At 32.3% G+C, this 20897-nt stretch overlaps 1 protein-coding gene across 4 annotated transcripts in view; it reads left to right on the top strand.

Moving 5' to 3' along the window:
* LOC118186223 (glutamate receptor U1-like) overlaps positions 1 to 20897 on the top strand; it is a 79933-nt gene that overhangs the window by 56599 nt on the left and 2437 nt on the right. For 3 of the 4 annotated variants that reach the window (XM_035356298.2, XM_035356300.2, XM_035356299.2), the window contains exons 6-8: positions 5891 to 6032; positions 9507 to 9721; positions 19261 to 19547. In XM_035356298.2, coding sequence (XP_035212189.1) covers positions 5891 to 6032; positions 9507 to 9721; positions 19261 to 19547 — 644 coding nt within the window. The remainder of the gene's footprint in view (positions 1 to 5890; positions 6033 to 9506; positions 9722 to 19260; positions 19548 to 20897) is intronic. The other variant, XM_035356301.2, reaches the window with a different exon arrangement.

Below are 20897 nucleotides of genomic sequence, written 5' to 3'. Positions count from 1 at the left end.
AAAAACTGAAATGTTTTAGATTTTAAATTACGTCCAAAGGGGCGTTTTTTAACATTTTGTGTGTTACCTTTCTTTATTAAATATCATGTTCTTTGCACTTAAACCATAAGATCCAGTGCAACAGCAATATCGCAAAATAGTTTTTAAAACGAGCATATCTTTAGAATTTCCGATACAGAGACTCACGCGCTGGAGATAAAAATGTTTTTTCTGCACAACGTTGCCATTGCTCGCTTTTAAATAGTTGAGTTTGTTACTCAAAAATTCGTTAAAGTTTTACAAAATATGAAATCGATAATAAAACAAATTCCAAATTTCAAATTTGGGATTCCAGATGCCCATATTCGTAGTAGGATTACGTCATTCAAAATTCGATTGTTCTATGTACCGTTGTTTTATCACAATACGAGAAATATACATACATTTATGCAGATTTTTCATTATTTAATTTCTTCAAATATAATGCAGGACTCTAACATTTTGTGGCAACAGTTTGAAAAGTGAACCGACATTTATCCGTCCGACGCAAAATGCCAAAACGAAAGCAATAGTCCTTCGGGACTCAAGTCCCTTTGGACTAAAAATAGGAAATCGATCATAAAACAAATTTCAAATTTGGTCTTCCACATGCTCATATTCGTTGGAGGATTACGTTATTCAAAATTCGATGACTCTATGTACCGTTATTTTATGACAATGTGAGAAATATACATACATTTACGCAGATTTTCATTATTTAATTTCTTCAAATATAATGCAGGACTCTAACATTTTATGGCAACAGTTTGAAAAGTGAACCGACATTTATCCGTCCGACGCAAAATGCCAAAACGAAACTAATAGTCCTTCGGGATTCAAATCCCTTTGGACTAAAAAAAAAACTTAGTAAATGTTTTCATGGGTTCTCCTCTCCCCAAGATCAAGGACAAGGGAGAGAAAATTTTGCAGAATCTTCTTCTTTTTCTCTTTCTTTTTCTAAAGGAGACGGACCTGTGTCTGACCGGCCTCAAAATCGATCGAGTTATTTAAAATTTATACCTAATTAAATTTGCTTTAAAACTGATGTTAAGTTGTTGATTAAAACCAAAACCAAGCTATATGGTGACTTAATCCTTGACTTGGAGAACTTTCTCTGTCACTTGCTAATTTTTATAATTTATTTTGACCTCATTTGGCAAGTTTACATCAACTTAAAATGTATTCAATAAAATTTTGATCATATGAACTGAATTGCTTTTTAAAGTATTCGAAGTATTTTCTATATTTTCGTATACATACATGCACTACTTCGACAATCCGATAGCGATATTAGAACGGTAGCACTAACCGCAATCACACTGAGCTGCATCCAGTATATTTCTGCTAGCGTATGAATTACTTCGAATGGTTTTAGACTTGCTAATTGTAATTACTCTCAAAAGTTTAAGGGCCTTCTAGGTGCACTTTGCGTTATAAATTTAATACTTCAAATGTAACTATTATTTATGCCCTTACCGCAAGCTGTGGAGTTTGATTTCATTTATTACGTAAATTGTATAATTTATAATTATTAGGCTGGCGAACTAATAAAAAGGGCCTTATTTTAAACCTTCCTCTGTTTCGGAGTTGCTTTACTAAGAGGTTAAGTAGTCGGTGACTTTCTTCACGGATCCAGGAATTAACATTTTAAAAGATTAAAAATCCATATAATATAATTATGAGGTTCAAGTAGGTAAGAAAGCAATATTTATATTAGCTGAGAATGCTAAGTAAAGGATAAGAAAGTATTTTAAATCCTTTTATGTCCCAGATAAAAAATGACTGTGCTATACACTACTCCGAATTGAAAATGAACAAATTTTAGGTTAGAAAAAAATTAAACTGATTGTGTAAAAAATTTGTATTGTTAGCTCATCGCTAATAGTATATTTGTTCCATATTAATTCACAAATGTAGCAAATATATTATATTTAATTAACAAATCAGATTAAGTCAAAAATCTACATTTTTTTTTGCTGTTTTCATACTTTTATGATGTTTTCAAAGTCTATATTACCTTAAAAGAAAATGAAGTATGCGGCTATGATATACATGCGTAAACGAAACGTATTAATATTATTTAAAATGTATTTTCCCGATTAGCAACAACAGTTTTTTTTAGAACGGTAATAATTTGAACTGTAATTTTTTGAGCAGTAATGTTGACGGTAATGTTTCTGAATAAAGCAAGTATCTAACAATTAATGTTTGAACAGTAATGTTTTGAATAAAGGAATTAATTAATTGCTAACATTTTCAGAAGTGGGATTAACTAGAATTATTATCTAGGATTTAACAACGTATTGCCTTAATATACGTTAAGCCTAAACTGAATACGGAAGCTCGCCAAAACTGAAAGTAGAAAGGTATGTGAATTTATATTAAACGAAGTATTAAACGGAAAGAACTTAAGTATAATTATTGTATTATTATTTGAAAATTGAAGTCTAAGATGGCTTATTTGGCAAGAGGCAAGAAATGTGACTTAAAAGAACTTGCTTTGGAACTTGATGTAGATGTCCTATCTGATATTAAAATTGTAGGCTTAAGAGATATGATTTTGAATAGTAAGAATTATAACGAAGACTTTACTAAACAAATGCTAGATAGAATTATAAATGAATTTAGACAGGGAAAAGTTAGAAATTTTAGAAAAAGAAAAAGATAAGCAAAGAGCATTTGAAATAGAAGTTATAGAAAGAGATAAGCAAAGAACTTTTGAACTTGAAAAATTAAAAATAGAAGCGGAAACCAGAAGTAGTAATGTAAATGGTTCTGTTCCTTCTAATGTTAGTAGAAGTAATATTTGTGATATGAGTAAATTAATGCATAAGTATGATTTGAATGAAGGTGATATAAGTTTTTATTTAGTTTTATTTGAGAGACAGGCACGACGTATTGGGTTAGAAGAACAAAAATTGTTTCTCAGCTGTTGGGTCTATTGCCTTATAAAATAACTCAATTAATTGCGCATGAATCAGAAGAAAAAGCTAACGACTATAAGCACGTTAAACAACTACTACTGAGAAAATTTAAGTTAAGCCCTGAACAGTTTCGGCAAAAGTTCGTTGATCATATTAAAACGTTGCGTAATACGTGGAAGGACTTCACGTTTAAATTAAAAAATTATTTTGAAGAGTAGCTTGTTGGATTAAATGTAACAGATTTTGACTTTTTAAAACAACTTATTATTACGGATCAATTAAAGAAAAGGGTCCTCGCTCCTATCCGAGACCATTTCATCGATGATTGGTCTAAATTCATTAATCCTGAAGAGTTGGCTGAAAAACTAGATGAATATGAAAATATTTGGGCAGGGATAAAAGTACTTCAAGTAGAAAATAAAACTTTTAGGCATAATTCTAAGCCCAAATTTGGTTCTAAATTTTATGAAGGATCCTATAATCAGTATTCAAGACACAGAAATGTTAACGATTTCATGCAGACAGATGGTAATTTCAAAGTGGGTTTTAAAAACAGTTTTGATAATACATACAATCTGAGAGATAAATTTTATAAAACAGACGAAAGGAAAAGGGAATATAATTCTGGCATCCGCAATGAAAAGGGTGAGCCGAAATGCTTCAATTGTAATGATTATGGACATATAGCGACGGATTGTCCTCAACCTAAAAAAGAAATTATTTGCAAAAAATGTAATGAAAAGGGTCATACTTTTAAAAGTGTACGTCTAAGAATCCAGACTTGACAAATGTTAAAAATAATTTATCCGTGGACCAGAATTCAGGTGTTTCACCAGCTGTATATTTAAAGTATGCTCGCATCAATAATGGAGAAGAAATTACTACAATCATAGATACGGGTTCTAGTTCGTGTTTATTGAAACAGTCTGCGGCTAAGAGACTGATTCTTATTATAAAACCTGATGTGGAGGAATTGTTTGGCTTTGGGAACCAGAGTAAACCAGCCGCTAGAACATTGGGAAAAGTAACTGTTAGTTTAGAGATTGATAATGTGGAAGAAAAGAATATTACAGTTCTAATTGTAGGAGATGAAACGCAACCATGCGACTTATTAGTTGGTCGAACATGGATTGATTTACCACATATTGCATACGCCAAAATAGGTAATAGCTTGCACATACGCTATGCTAAGGACTGCCCATTTTCACAGTTGCAAAATGATAGCAACACTCCGCGAATTAAACTGAAGGCTTCACAAGAAACTCAAATCGAAAGTAATACGGTTAATTTCGTGAAAGTTAAAACTGATGAAATAAATAACGGTTATGTTTTAATAAGTGGATCGGAATATGAGTTGGGCTCATTATTGGAAGTAATACAGGGAGAAACAGTGATACCTGTCACTAACTACAACGATGAAAAGGCAGCAACTCTGGACTATGATGAAAAGTTTGAAAATACAAATACTGCAAAAGTCACTAATTCCAAAGGTAAAAAATCACTGAAAAGGAAAGGGACTTCAAAGAAAATCGTTAAACGGAATACAAGTGAGGAAAATAAATATCCTAAAGAAGAAACCAGAAGTGATGATATCAATGATATTAAAAAATGCAAGTCTATTCAAGAAAAGCATTATAATCAAAAGCTTAAGAAATATAGTAAGAATTGTAAAATTACAACACTTGAGAAAGAGTTTAATACAGGGAAAGAAAAAAGTCTACAAAAAGAAACTGTAATAGATAATTTTGCTGGGAAGGAACAAAATTAAAGGGAAATAAATTTGTTGAGAAACAAAACAAAAAACAACCGGAGAAAGATATTGCAAAAGGAAATAAACCTCGGGAAGATGTAAATCCATCTGTAAAGCAATCTAAGATAAATGAGGGAATAGACATATCTCCTAAGAAAGCAATTACTGGTAAAAGAGAGCATCTAAAAAGGAAGAAGTTAAAAAAGAGAATTGAAGATATGAAGATGAAAATGAAAGCCAATTATGACAAGAAGAAAAGCAATTCTTTAGCATTCGAACGAGGAGAAACAGTAGTTATGAGAAGAGTACCTAAATCAACTGCAGAATCAACCAAAACACAACAAAAGTATCGAGGACCTTTGGTAGTTACAGAAGTTTTACCAAGTGATACCTATAGAGTGACTCAATTAGAAGAGAAGGTGAAAGGACATTTCTTTACTACGACAGCTCATGTGAACCAATTAAAGTCATGACAGTGTCCAGCTGAATCAGAAGAAGACGATGATGATGGTGATGACATTAGTGTTACTGGGGATAACGATAACAACACGCCGCATATTACTAAAACCAGGACACGGAAAAAGAATAGAAAACGACGGTGAATCTATATGATTTAATATTTAATATTACAGATTTAATTTTTTTAAATGTAAGTTCTTAATGTTCCGAGGTCGTAACTAAGTCAGGATGCCCGAATGTAAACGCAACGTATTAATTTTATTTAAAATGTATTTTCCCGATTGGCAACAACAGTTTTTTTTAGAACGGTAATAATTTGAACTGTAATTTTTTGAGCAGTAATGTTGACGGTAATGTTTCTGAATAAAGCAAGTATCTAGCAATAAATGTTTGAACGGTAATGTTTGACGGAAATGTTTTGAATAAAGGAACTAATTAATTGCTAACATATGCATAAGAATCATAGAACTGAAGTCACAACTAGAGCTTTATAAAAATTCAAGCAAGCATCAAGTATATAAATGAGGTTCTCTCAAAAACAACAGTTTTGCAAATTAGTGACTTTGATAGAGGAGATGATGTGGATTTATATGAACTAAGTTTCTTACCGTATATTTTTAATAATGCTAAACAAATCTAGTTCATATATGCACCTAATTTCATCTCACTTCTATTTAAAAAAACAATATTAGTATATTTTTTGTTAATTTTTTCTCACAATTGCTCCCTATTTTTCTAGATCTGGATTTCCATATTTTTTTCTCTCATTGCTATGAGTCTTGCGACAACCATTGCTGACAAACTTTATGATAATTCAACTTCTTTCAAGTATGCGTTTTTCAAAAACATGTGGAACGCTTCAACATTTCTACTTCAAAAAGGTTGGTTCGTTCATTATTTCAGTATTACAATCTCACAGATTTCCTTAGTACTGTATCTTGAAGTCATTGCACATAAAGACATGTTACCTTTATGTGCATAAAATTAATGACATTTCATGAATCAATCAATGAATTTAATTTAATATTTGGTGGAATGATCAAAACTCCAACCTGAGTATCCTAATTCAAATTAGTTTGTCAATTTGTTTCTGCGCTGCCAATAAAATCACACAAAAGTATTTCAACTTTTTCAGTTTAAGACTTAACATTTGTATTAATCGAGTAAACAAAATGTGGTGTCGAAATATCATTTGGTAGAATCTCTGGTAAATATAATTCTGGGCCACTCAGAAGCAAATCAGACAAATATTGAGTAGCAGTCTGCCGTTTGGGAAAGATTTATAGGCTAAAAATTGTTGTTCAGAAGCTGGGACAAAGTACAATAATTAAAGCAAATATTTCCCCAAAATGGTTTATGTTTTTATGTGCACACTGTGACAGAAATTAAAATCTGACAGTTAACTTTTTAATTTATAGCAACCTATTTTCCTTTCCCTTATTTCGTTGTACACAAACGGAAAAAAAGTCATCATTCATATCTTCAAATAATTTTAACAAAGTGCTTAAACTATATTTGGCGTTATTATTGCTTACAACAAATATGCTAAATTTCAAACCGCGCCAATAGATTGAGGTACGCGCGAGTAACACGTGCTTACAAAAGTATAGATAGCATTACTTAGAAAAATAGCAGTCGTAATTGAGATAGGTATATACCATTAAGAATGAGATTTAATAAGCAGTTTTTGTGCACCCAATTTTTTGCAGGTATGCTTAGAAATACATTTACTTTAAGATGATAATAAAACATTTATAGGTTATAATTCAAATGTTTTTTTCGAAACATTTATAAATATTAATTAAAAATATAAATTTTAAGAATAGATCATAGAAAGGGCGAATATTATTTGGAATGAATCTAAATTTTGAATTCTAGAAGAAGGAATCAAGTAAGGTTAATTGTAGAATCGAAATACGGAAACAAGTTGGCATATCATTTCAGATAAAGCCCAATTTTGTGTCAAAATACCTATATTTTAACCATGCTATATATAAATCTAATACATATCTTAAATCGCGCGTTCGAGACATGAAAAACGCAAGTTGAAGTTCGTCAATCGGCCCAGTAGAACGGGAGATATAGAACTGATTACACCTGCCGTTGGCAACAACCTTGAGCATCTTATTAAAGGTGACAGTGCCATTTAACTCATTTCCGTCCCCAATTCCGATGGGAGGAACACCGGGCGGACGAGTCTGATGGTCTTCCACCCATCTTTTCCCTATCACCAACCTCTCGAGAGGACGTTCGGCTCACCGCATATTTAGAGTGTCCCCATGCCGCATTGACATTATACATTTACAAACATCCATGCCTTCTCCAGAATTCCAACCCCTGCCCTTCGGCATGACAGTCATTATACCTAACCACTATACCGGTTGGGCGGCAACATCTTATGTAATATTACTAATGGTATTTTGGTTATTATTATTATTAAGGCATTTCTTATCTAACACAAATTATGAAGACCTCGCAGTTTTCCAAATACAAAAGTATCCATTGTATTTGCGAATTTCTGATTTGAATATAAGTCATTTGTTGGTCTAATATTCAAAACACACTTTTATCCTGAACGAGTTTTTTCAGATTATCTTATTTATTTATATTTTCAACATTTAACTCATTTTTAAAATAATTATTAAATTCTTGAAATTCAAATTTTTAAACAATAATCTCATTCTTAAAGTAATTTGAAAATTTTTAACAATAATTCAAAGATATACTAATATTTAATAATATTCCCTAAATCTAAAAATCTTAAAATTTGTTACTTACTATTAGTAATTATGAAAAAGTAAATCTTTTGATACCGTAAAATTTTAATCATTTTCATTAAATAGTGCTAAATTTTTAAAATCCCTTGTAAGAAAAAAATTATCACGTGCTCAAATTTCGAAATGATAATAATGATTAGCAGTTTCTGTATTATTATATTTCTAGCTGCACTAATTAGCTTTACTATATTCATAAAACACTTAATGAAGAATTTTAAAACGCACAGCACTATTTGAATTTTCGTTCACCTCATTTACTGTAATTTAGCACAAAATAATTGAAAGAAGATAATTATCCAGCTGTATATCGATATATATAATTGTAAATCAAAGAAATGAAAATCAAACATATCAAACAGATGAAGAAAAGGTGAATCAGTATGACCTCAGCATATCCAACAAATCGAAAAATCACTTCAAAAACAAATGTTTTAGGATTCGCTGGCAGCACATTTCAGTGACAAGATATAAGTCGAAAAACTGGCTTACCTGTATGACATTTTCAGCCTGCTCAACGAATTCAATCTGTGCCTTTTTAGGGGAAAATGACAACAGTTTTCAAGCTCGCAGACAAAGAAGCTGCATAGCTAGTTGGCAGACAAAGTAGCCAAACTGGAGTTGTAGGAACGGCGCGTGAACAGAAACATTCTGGACATGTTTCAGACATTAGCGGGATTGTAGGAGAGACTGAGCCTGAATATTCATTCTTCCTAGTTAGGGCACGACCACATGTCTTTTCTTTTAAAAGAGTTCGAGAGCTATTTCCCAACCGCAAAAGACCCACGAACTGGCAAGGAATGGATCCTCAACCCATTTGTCAACAAATCAGGCGAACCTAGCATGTCCGTGCGAGAAGAAGATCAATTGCTGGAGATTGCAAATGGCGGAGGCCTTAAAACTACATTCGAAATAGCAACTCTGAGGTATTCTGGATTAAAGTCATAGCGGAATACCCTCAGATTGCCACCACAGCATTTAAATCCCTATTGGCACTTCCGCCAACCTATCTGTGTGAGGCGAGGATTTCTGCATCGACAGCAACTGAAACGAAACAACGGAATAAATTGGACATAACACACTTCGGATGTTATTATCTCTTATTATCTCCAGATAGGACAGTCTCGTTGCAAAGAAACAAACTCAGGGTTCTCACTGATTAGCGTTCTAGTGAGTTAAAATGTTAAATCACTTTCTATTCATTTTTTCGTGTAACTGTATTTTATTTTGAAGGCATATTTAAATAAAATTAAATTTAAATCATTAAATCAAAACTATCTAAAATATAAACAATCAACGTCCCCTCCCCTCAGTGGACCACGGTAAAATTATGAAACGTTGACCGGTCCTCAGCGATAAAAAGGATAGGAAGCACTGCTTTAGAAAGTTTCCAAAGTTAAGGCTCAATTCTAAACTCCTTTGTGTATGAAGAAGCTTTAGAGGAGTTCAAGTAACCGATCGTTCCAATATCGATGGTGGTTTATCGGGGCTATACTATACTAAAAACTACTTCCTTTATTATTACAATTATGTTTTATTTTATATAATTAAATTAAATTATTCCTTTACTTTTAATCCCAGGAAGAACACTTAGGCCTAAAGGAAGTTATTATGCCATTCTTGGAGGAATCTGGATGATAGGAGCTGCCATACTTGCTTATATTTTCAGCGCAATGGTTCTGACAAATCTCTTTCTGCGTGAAGTTCGTCAAATTGATTCACTTAATGATCTCGTAGCTGCAAAGGATATTCAACCCATTGTAGAACGGGACTCATCAATATTTGGGGTCTTTAAAGTAAGATATATTTCGTCATCTTACATTTCCCCTCTCATATTACTTATTTGATGACCACTTTAAGAAATAAATAACACGATGGAAGTAGATAGATACGCCGGGCTCACAAAATCTCTTACTCGTCCTTTATTTTTGCTATGGTTTATCGTAGACATATAATTTCCGTTACAAAAATATTTTAAATGATGAAAATATTCATCTTTTGGCATTTCTAAATTTAAAGAATAACATTTTGTAAAAAATCACGAAATCTAACTTTCTATACCTTTCTCTATTTCTCCACCTCTTACATTATGGTCTGCCAGGACTTGTGTTTCTCTTGATTTGCTTTGGAAACATGAATGATCCTGAATAGGAACAGGGAGCTTACTCAATCTATGTTCAAGAAGGTTTGAAGTAGACAACACAAGCAGGAAGGGTATACGAAACCCTTTATTTCCAATCTTTTACAGGCACTTCCGAACTTCGGAATACAGAGACCAACCACTTGTGGTCTGAACGTAAGAATATAAAATCTACTAACTAAAACTCTAACTAAAAGCTAACTTTGAATTAGTATACAAATGCCTAGCACTAAGACTGGCCTTTATTTAAAAAAGGTACGTATGTAGTACGCCGAGCTGCTTAAACTACAATACGTTTGCAAATATCAAGAGGGCTAAACCTCTGGCCTTAAAGGCAGCCAGCAACCGAGTGAAAACTCGTAAAACTACAGTGGCAAGCGGCTTGCTTCCTAAAACTCCTTCTCTCTCTCGCTTGGCAAAAAGCCACAACTTAAGTACTTGGGCGTTAGCAAGACAATTTGCATTAACAAGTTAAAGCATTTAATTCTAGCCGGAAGTAGAAAATAAGAAGTGATAGTACAGTTTTAAAATAAAATAAACGTTAGTAAAACTTAGGATCCTTACAGGTTAGGAAAATTTTATACTCGTTTAAAAAAAAAAAAAAAAAAAAAAAAAAAAAAAAGCTGATGTGTACACCATATGACTTTCTTGAACGGAATTTTAAATTATGCACATTTTTTCCTGCATTTCATTTAAACTTATTTCCTCGAATTTCATAAGAGATATATTTCTCATTCAACTAATTCAGTTCTCACTTCGTCGCAAGGCAAAAATGCATACAAAATCAAAATATTTTCATTAAAAATGGAAAGATGTAGAAAAATGTAAAACACCAAATACAGTTAAAACAATTTAAAAAAAATTACAATGAAAATTACAGTTTGTGAGCAAAAACAAACAGTTCGGCCAGCAGGCAAGAAGGCAGATTTTTCAATGCACAAAACTAAAAGTTTCCTTTTGGTCCCACTCGGCAAAAAGACACTGAATGAAGAAACTGACTCAGGTGAAGAAACTGACTTAAATCACTATTCTGCTATGTTTTTCAAATGTAGACAAATATGGCTGCTATGGTAAAATAAAATCAGCCTTAGCCGTACCAAGCAACTTTTAAGTTGTTGATAATTCTACAAATAGGGCGTGCAGATTACCTAAAGGCATGGCAACTTTAACCGGAAGATAAGAACAATATAATTCAATCGTTTTTTTTTTTTTTGGTTCGAATTTTTTTTTGGTTCGTTCGAATTGTGGAAGTAAACATTCCACAATTCACCAACATATAAGAATAAAGAAACTGAGCAGAGTAACAGAGTTGGTATATATATATATACGTTTGGTGCGGCCGATTGCAACCAAAAAAAAGTGGTACACAACTTCATGTTATGGCAATCCTATGTAAAAAATTTCAAAGTTCTGATGCTGTTCGCTTTTGAGTTATGTGAGATATATACTTAAGTACATAAATAGTACGTACAAACGGGGCCACGAAAAAAACTTTTTTGAATCCATTTTAAATCAGTTTTATAATTCGTTTGGGAAAAAAGAGTCCTTTATTCTGTTCTTACGTACAGATGTCACGCAAAAACATCGTTAAATTGCATTCGATAGCTGTCAAAATGGATATTTTCGTTCAAATATGGTACCCGGAAGTTTTCGTGATTACAATACTTCCTTTACTTTGTACAAGGAAGTAAAAAAACACCAAAAAGTGGCATTTACCGAGGTATATAATTTAAAAATTTATGACTTTTGACGCCAATTTACATTGACGAGTTGATTAATAAATTAAATAAGAATAATTCGAGGCTGATTTTTACCTCTTAAATCTCATATAATTTATAATTTACCTACATTTGGTACATCGAAAACATTTCCACAAAGTAATTCGTAATTTTATAAAATATAAAAATAGCTTATTATTTTTTTTTTCGTGAAGTTAAAAACCAATTTGGTTATCATATAAAAATGCATTTTAATATAAAAGTGTTTCATTTTTTATTTAATACTAATAATATTACGAATTGGCTATCTACCATTACCGAAGTATTCCAATATTTCCTAAAACTCGAATTTTGAACATTCCGCGAATAATTCCGTGACTTAAAAAATTTATATTGATCAGTATCTTTCATAGTAATCTGCATAGAAATGCTTGTCACTTAATAACTTAAGATCAGAAATCCTTTTCTATACGGATATTTTAAATTTACTTACCTAGGAATGTATACATTTCACTCTTTAGTTTGTGTACAGCCCCTGACAATGATCTCCGGCATTAATATCAAATGTGTTGGTCAATTTGTATGACAGGAGTGTCAAATCGTTTTTGTTTTGTTTTTATAACGAGTACAATTGCTCTAAATATATGTATACTGACCGAAGAAAAGTATAAAAATTTAGATTTAGGGATATCTTTTAGAAAATTGACCTTCTTTAAATTTAAAAAATGCCTAAACAGGAATATTTGCGTCATTTAAAGTATTTCTGTAACAGGAGTAAATGCCTACTGCTAATAGTTGTCAGAACAAAGACCAAGTAAATACTATTGTAGAGATGGTGCATAAAAATCCAGGTGATAAAGGCATTTTTTAAGTGTTATGGTATTCATAATTTTCAGAACTTCAGAATAATATAAAAGCGACGAGAGTTACTTCATAGTTTAAGGATAATAATAAGCAAATTGCAACATTTATATTTATTATTTAAACAAAGGAAATATTATTTGCCATTTTATTGAGCGTTGTAGTGTTTACAATTTTAAGGACTTAACGCATAATATAAAAACCATGACAGGCATTTGATAGAATTTATGATAACAATAAGCAATAATTATTCGTTATTTAAATCAAAGAAAATTAGGACGTTTTATAACCATTTTATTAAGCGTTAATAAGCGTTATGATGTTTATAATTTTAATAACTTATGCTTAATAAAAAAATCATGGAAGATATTTGATAGAATTTAGAGATAATAATAAGCAATATTTATTCGCAATTTAAATGAAGGAAAAATTAGGACGTCATTTTTGCCCTTTTATTAACCGTTATGATATTTATAATTTTAAAAACTTATGCTTAATATAAGAACTATGAAATATATTTCATAGAATTTAGAGATGATAGTAAACGGTATTTATTCGTTATTTATATAAAGGAAAAATTAGGATTTACTTATTGACATTTTACTATAAGAGTCATTTCGCATGTTTTATGTTTAAATTTACATAGGTTTTTCTTTTCCAAAAGTTCACGGAAAATACATCTAAGGTCTGCAGTATAAATTTTATTACTAGCCTCTTTCAAAACAATATCTATTGGAACGCATACTGTCTGTCTCTCATAAAAAAAGCTCTCGCCAGTTAGTCTGCAGTTGTCTGTTGTTGTAAAAACGAGACTTAACCCATTTTCCGTAGGGGTGTCTTAAGTCTTTTTCCCCCTCAGCCAACAGTCGCCAAAAACGAAATAACAATAAAGCAACTCTTGGTTCCCCCTATTTGAAATAGACTAGCCTTGTTGCTATAGCGACCGCCACCCACCAGACACTGTGGCGAGATCTGTTCTTCTCGTAGACAGTACTTGATTATTGGAGCTCCAAAGCTTCTGTTATTTCTTTAAGTATTGGAAGTATGCCTGTTTTGGTGTCTGCCCGTTCTTTCCTTTTGGATAGCTTGAAATCATTGAAATTGTCGATTCTTTAGATTGTATATTAGAATAATCTTCAAAACAGCGGAGTTAAAGAATGAGACATATGGCCTGTGAGGTGAATGCGATATGGCAGAGATCTGTTTTACCAAAGAAATCCAAGTTTCTTTGCATAACATGCCACATTGCGCTGAATGGTTAAAAATATACTTTAGTTCCATAATCATTATAACGCAAATTACGGTGTACTTAAAACATTAGATGATGTACTTAATACATTTTTTCAACAAAAGGTAGCTGTTACCTTTTCGATATTACAAGTTCTGAGTTCAACGGCTTTTCCAATAATTTTTCAAACAGTGGAATGATTAATTGAGCTTTATTGTTTTATAGAAGTTATTGTATTTGCCCCCTTTACTCTTTTGACTGCTAAACAATTTTCAGTAATGGATAATGACAGCATACTCATTTTTTTTTTTTAAAGTTTGGGCATTTCTCAGATAACGGTGAAAGTTACAATTTGCTTTTAGAAAACATAGAATGTTCCATCTAAAACTGAGATATGAATTTAGTACTTACGCATACTTCTGAAAGCAAATTTAATTTTATAGGAATTTCAAGAGAGGACGAATAAATCGAGCCTTGTACCTTTTACTTGTATGCTGCCAGTTCCAGCTTGGAAAAATTTTGTTTTAGTTTAACTAACACGTTATCTCGATTTTTTGCATCTTTATTGTCCTTTCTTACTTCAGTCCCACAACGAATTGTTTCCAAAAAATTAGGTAGATTTAAACGGCAAAAGTCTGTATATAAAACAGGCTTAATCGAAAAATAGAGTGTGAACGAGGAAATGGAGGAGATCTCGGAAACTGGTTTGGCAAATGGCCGCTGCTAAAAATTTCCTGTATTGAAGATTTCCAGAGGATATAAGCTGGCCTAAACACGTTATTGTTCACTAAGAAATTGGTTTACTTATTAGATTGTAGAATTTCGTCTTCTTTGGTCTTAACATAGACGAAAACTTTAAGACCTAAATTGGCTTATCATTATGTCCTTTTAAATTATAACAGAAACGTATACAGGGTGTAAAAAGACCCTTTGATTTAACTCAAATAAAATTTTAATAGAAGGCGCTGCTCCTGTTTACAGAACTGCCAGCATTTATAGCTTAAATCAAAAGTAACGAATTTTAAATTTTGATTAAATTAACTTAAAATAGCCGAAGGTGGTCTACACAGACACAAAACGTTGGCTCTGACCTAAAATCAGCGTGACAAGCCTAATGGCGAGAATAACGCATCGTTACTGAATACTGCTCTCAAGAGAATTAATTAGCAAACATGGCCTTTAGCAGGCGGATCTAGATTTGATTTTACCCTCTTTCTTTAAATACTATCTCCTTTTTATTTCATTTTAATACACGCGATCTAGACATCTGCATTCTGACAGGAAAATGATCAGCGAGAAAGATTGCAAAGCATAAAATAACTGGTTTGTGAAACTAAGCAAATCCTTATAAGAGTAAACCGAACAAGGAATTCGTCGAGCTAATACTCAGCATTTAATGTCAAGACTTGTGGACTGTTACCTTGCAATATTTTTAAATTAAGGCCTCAAGTAAAGGCCCATTAAAGCTAATTTCCTTATATTCAGTGTTTTTGTTTTGAATGAATTACACTCCACTCCCTTTACGAAAACTCGTGACAAGGTACCGTTTTGACTCCTGGTAGGACTCACGCATAGTTGTATGGTGATTTTTATGATACATGAAGGTTCAGATTTAATATAGGTGCCATAAGCTGAATTCTAAGTGTAAAAAGAGATAGAATTCATAAATGCTTTATTATTTTTCTCCTATCTACATGGAAAAGGACATCAACACAATGATCCCTCTTCGATGTATGGCGATAATAATGCGTGAAATTCCTTAATTTAGTGGTGTATCTTTTATCAAGTGTGAGGGAATTTCATCTACATGCTATTAATTGCGGTTTGTTTCATTTGTGTATTCTTGTATTTCATGCTGGAAAGCATGCAAGAGTTTTAGAGAGTAATCAAATTCAAAGTATTCTAAAGATGAGAGGGAGAGAAAGTTAAATGTTGCTTTTATGGTTCTGTTGCAGATGATTTTCGTTATTTGTTTGTGCGTGTCTTCAAAAAAGAATAAAATTAAAGATTCCTATAATGGTTCCCTTAAAAAAAAAAAAATTGATCGATCCAATTTGCCAACTGCTTTACTAAAAATGCGTCTGAAAAACTATGATATTAATTTTAAAATAAAAAATGCTCGAAACAGCAAATTTAAAATTTAAATTTTGGCAGATTTTGAATATTTTCTTTAAAAAAATTACTTACCTTTTTTGTATTTCATTCTTTTCTAAGAGTAAATACAATACCTATATATATGGAGAGCTAGAGTAAATATGATATACAGTAAATATGAGGAATATAATGAATAAAGCAGAAGGTTATAATTTTTCTTTAAGTAATTTTATTATTTATATAATAAGTTTTTTTATACGAGAATAGTAAATTTTATTTCAGCCAATACATCAAGAACTCTATGATAGTAAGATGCTCTATGATAGTGATATAACTTTACAACAGATCATGTTTTTAACAAATCATAAACAAGACACATAAAACAATCAAAAATAATATAAATATAAACAAATAGAATGGGATTAAGTTTCGAAATACATCAGACCTGACAGAAAGCTATACTTCTTTTTAACCAGTAAGAATGCGATTATGAATATCTCAACAAATAGCAAACAATATGGTCGACAACACACCTAAGCAACCATTCTTATATAGAGTTTCAGGACTTCGACCACATATCTATGAGCAATTGTAATATTTCCATCAAAGATATGCAGCTCGGTGTGGTCATGCTTTAGTAAATTCCTTCCCAAACCTTGAAACGAAGCCCTGTGAAACGGAATCTTTAACAAACAATGGACGGCAAGTTGCTTTTCATCCAGATCAAGACATATATAGAATCATAGTTCATGCTATATCCTAACTCGTCGATGAACAGTAGAATTTCCCGTTTCTCTTAGTTTTTCTTATCATGAAAACAACACCATTTAAAGGAGCTCTTTGAGAAGACACAGTGTGGGGGAACATTAATATTCCCACATACCGTTCAACCTAGCGAAGTTTTCGTAAAACGATAGAATAGCTGATTCAAATTCCTGTTGAAACCTGAAGGTCTAACATCAATTACCTTGAATTCGCTTAACGATTTCTTTGAATCGTGAGTGACAGAAAACTCATTTCAAATACTTGGTTGTCCTTCATCAGTCTATATACTGATTTTATATTTTATTTTGCATAACAAATTTATTTTAAATTTTCCTGTTGTAAACTTCTGAACTTCCCTCACATTCTCTCGCTAGGATGTAAATTTAAAGTTAAGTGAAGTGCTATTTATACGTGTGTTTATGTCAGTTTATTCAGAGCGTGTTTCGCTAGCCAAGCGCACGTTTCGTTGTTATTTCGCGGTCACGCTAGTAAGCCTCTTGGCCTTATCAGTTTAGTATCACGCCGGTTAGATTTTCTGTGAGTCTACCTCTTAGGCGTAAATTGAAGTGCGCTCTATTTATTTTCAGAATTGTATTATAGTCTACGCTTAGTTACCACTGCAAGTGAACGGTGTTTTTGTAACGCTCGAAGTCCGTGCGTTTTTGTTAAATTAGTTTGAATTAATAAAGGGTTATTTTGCACCCTTCTTCTGTGCTGGTATTTAATTAACGCCTGTGCGAGAATTCGCCAGGTTCATTGTAGGATCTAATTTAGTTTATGTGGAAGAATACAGATAGGTTTTACATACTAACAGTGCAAAAGGTATTTTAAAGTTCTTGGTGTGACATTTTCAGGGTATTCAAATCTCAGGTGATCTCCATTTATGTCTGTCGCTCCTTCCGCTAATTGTCTGCCACTATTTCTCTTCATTTAAAAATGATATTATGAATCATAGCTAATGAATAATTATCACTGTCAAAAACCGCATAAAATTTTAGAAAAAATATACGCCCGAATTCTACATACATTCATTACGCAATGCATTGTCAGTTCCCTAATATGCATATTTCATTAGCTAATATGAGATCAGACATAAAATTCTGCATTCAGTTGCAGAAATTTAAGACGAAGAATTACAATGTTTAACACTGATTGAAAACTTTAATCATTGAGCATATTTTTCAGACTGGCTTTTAATTTTAATGAGCAATGTTTGACAGGAGATTCAGTTGTTTATAGACAGTCTTTTTTACCCTTATCATATATTTCTTTACAGGCATTTTGTAAATCTTCTTTATCTTATTGTCTCATTCTCTGTTTAAGTCATAATTTTCCGTAATGTATACACAAAAGAGACTCTGAACCCTATATTTGCTTATAACTTTCCATTATGTGAACTAATCAGTTAGTTCATTATTTGATATTTGCTGTCACTTAACTTTCCATTTCCCTACCAGAATGTAAATCAGATTGAGTATTTCAGCCGAGTTTATTGAGTTGTAAGACAGTTCATGTTTCTGCCCGGTGTGCATGCAAGTTACGTTTCCCCCAGCTCTGATAGCGCGAATTACTCGGCTTTGTATTATTGCTGCCAAATATTTGAATATTTATATCGGTTAGATTTGTGAGCCAATTTCGCGTTAAACTGCATTATGTAGTCTTTGACAATTAGCTTATTTAGATTTTAAATTGAATGTTAAAGTTATCTCTCCACAAGAGCTGGCCGAGTTTGTCAAGCATGAGACATGCTCTTTTGTTAAATTCTAATTTTGATAAAAAGGTTGTTAAAATGTTTCAAGATTTTGTTATTATCTCCAGACATAACGATAATTCTCGTAACGTAACGTCCGTTAGGAATTTGCTACCAGTTTATCGCGCCAGAAAGAGTCAAACACACTCTCTCTCTCTCTCTCTACACACACACACACACGCATAACCTTTTTTAAAACAAACCTTTTTTATTAAATTAGAATTGTAACATAAATGCATTCGTGCTTACGAATCAGCCAATAACTTTTCGTGGTTATGTAACTTAAAGTAAAAGTAAGTTCAACTTTAAAACTAAGTCTAGCAGCCAAGGACTATACAAATGATTTAATGCGAAATAGGCTCAAACGTTTCATTGACATAAGAATTTAAATACTGGCAACTAAAACGCAAAATCGAACAATGAAATCGTATCTGGGATCGCTAAGCCTAGTAACGTGGCCTCGAGAGGCAAAAACACGTTCTGTCCTACAATCCAATAACTCGAGTTCAAATACTCGATCTCATTTGCATTCTGGTAAGGAATCGAAAAGCGAAGTGGGAGTAAGGATGTAACTCATAAAATAATTGGTTAGATTAAAATAAAGGAACGGTATAAACTGTTTGCATTTTCTGATCGAAGCATTTTCTTTCAATAAATTAGACCACGTGTTCTAGCAACTAAATTAAATAGTCGGGAACCTTTTGGATTATATTCTTACACAATCAAACTTCCAGCATTTTATTTCCTCTATGCCCTAAAATTTACATTTGTTTTTCTAGGATGGAAAAGCAGAGATTTATCAGTCGCTGTTCAAGAAGGTTATTCAGAATCCTGATAGTATCATGAAGTACGACGACATGAGCACTGTTGGGATGGAACGTGTTCTAAAAGGGTCATTCGCTCTTATATCCGATGAAATGGGTTTAAAAAGTTTTTTGGCTAAGAGGTACAAAGATGGACTTCGCTGCAATTATCGCTTAGGTAAACATCCAGCCTGGACTCTTTGGAAATCTCTAGCCTTTAATAGTAACTTCTCTAAGAAATGGATTCAGAAGATTAATCGATTGTGAGTTGCCCATGTTATTTACGTTTTTATTATGCAATACAAAATTAGACTTAAGAGCCAAAGTTTACATGCAAAGAGAAAGAATATTGTAATAAATATTCATAAAGAATAAGTATACATAAAGAATTATTGAATTAAGAATTATTATAAGAATTATTGAATTAAGAATTATTATAAGAATTATTGTAATAAATATACATAAAGAATTATTGTAAGGAATAAGTAATAATAAATTATGAAATCAAATTACTTGTGATTTAATTTAACATACATTTATGCGTCACTAAAAATGAATATATTTTTTTATGCAATTTATACTCACAATAATAAGCCCTCGATTCTGTAACGAATCTATAACTTATGAAACGAATCTGTAACATTAGAAACTAAAACTTTTAGACTGCTCCAGTGATCTCTCTCAGATTCTTTTCAACTACTCAGATTTTCCAAAATATTATTTATAAACTTCAACAACGATCTGCTGAGTTCGTCCCCGCCACATATTTTTTCTCCCATTTTGTGCCTTCGTCGTTTTTACTTCCTTGTACGAAGTAAAGGAAGTATTGTAATCACGAAAGATTCCGGGATTTATATTTCAACGAAAATATCCATTTTGGCTGCTATCGAGTGCTATTTAACGATGTTTTTGAGTGAAATCTGTACGTAAGGACAGACTAAAGGACTCTTTTTCCCCAAACAAATTATCAAAATAATTTAAAATAGATTCAGAAGAGATTTTTTTCATAGCTTTTTACATAGGTATGTACTATGAATGCATCTCGCGTAACTCAAAAATGAGTAGCCTCAGCACTCTAAAAGTTTGTATATAGTACTGCTACAAGATATAATTGTGCATCTCCCATTTTGGTTGCAATCGGCCGCACCAAAAGTATATATATATATATATATATATATATTGATACATAAGGTCCACAGCTGCGGTAGGATAGCTTCCCCGCAAAGCGGGTTTAGGGTTACCAGAGAATGGCAAAAGAAAGCAAGGTTGTCATATTTGGCAAAAATTTGCCCATTTGGTGACAAAATTGGCGATATACCATAGGCGGATGGAGAACCTTCTAAAACGAATTCTTACCGGTTTGGAACAAAATGTTCTCGAAGGCAGCCCAAAAGCTATATAAACTCTGCCTGCACGCGAAGTAGTAGTCAGTCAGAATCTCATAGGCTATCGTCAGTCGATCGCGAGTCTATCGAATGTATTGCAGTCTAGTGTCGAGTTGGTCGTCGAGTGTGTCGCGTGTTGATACATCATGAGTGTGCATCGTTGAGGCTATCGAGCGTATCGTCTAGTGCATCGCGAGTTGTAACGTGGAGAGTCTCGAGAGTACTTTC

The sequence above is a fragment of the Stegodyphus dumicola genome, chromosome 7 (assembly GCF_044657685.1).
Source record: "Stegodyphus dumicola isolate Sdum_Otavi_A_Nest chromosome 7, ASM4465768v1".
Lineage (NCBI taxonomy): Eukaryota > Metazoa > Arthropoda > Arachnida > Araneae > Eresidae > Stegodyphus > Stegodyphus dumicola.
Note: the sequence above shows the minus strand (reverse complement) of the source record. Positions and strands in the feature narration are given on the sequence as shown.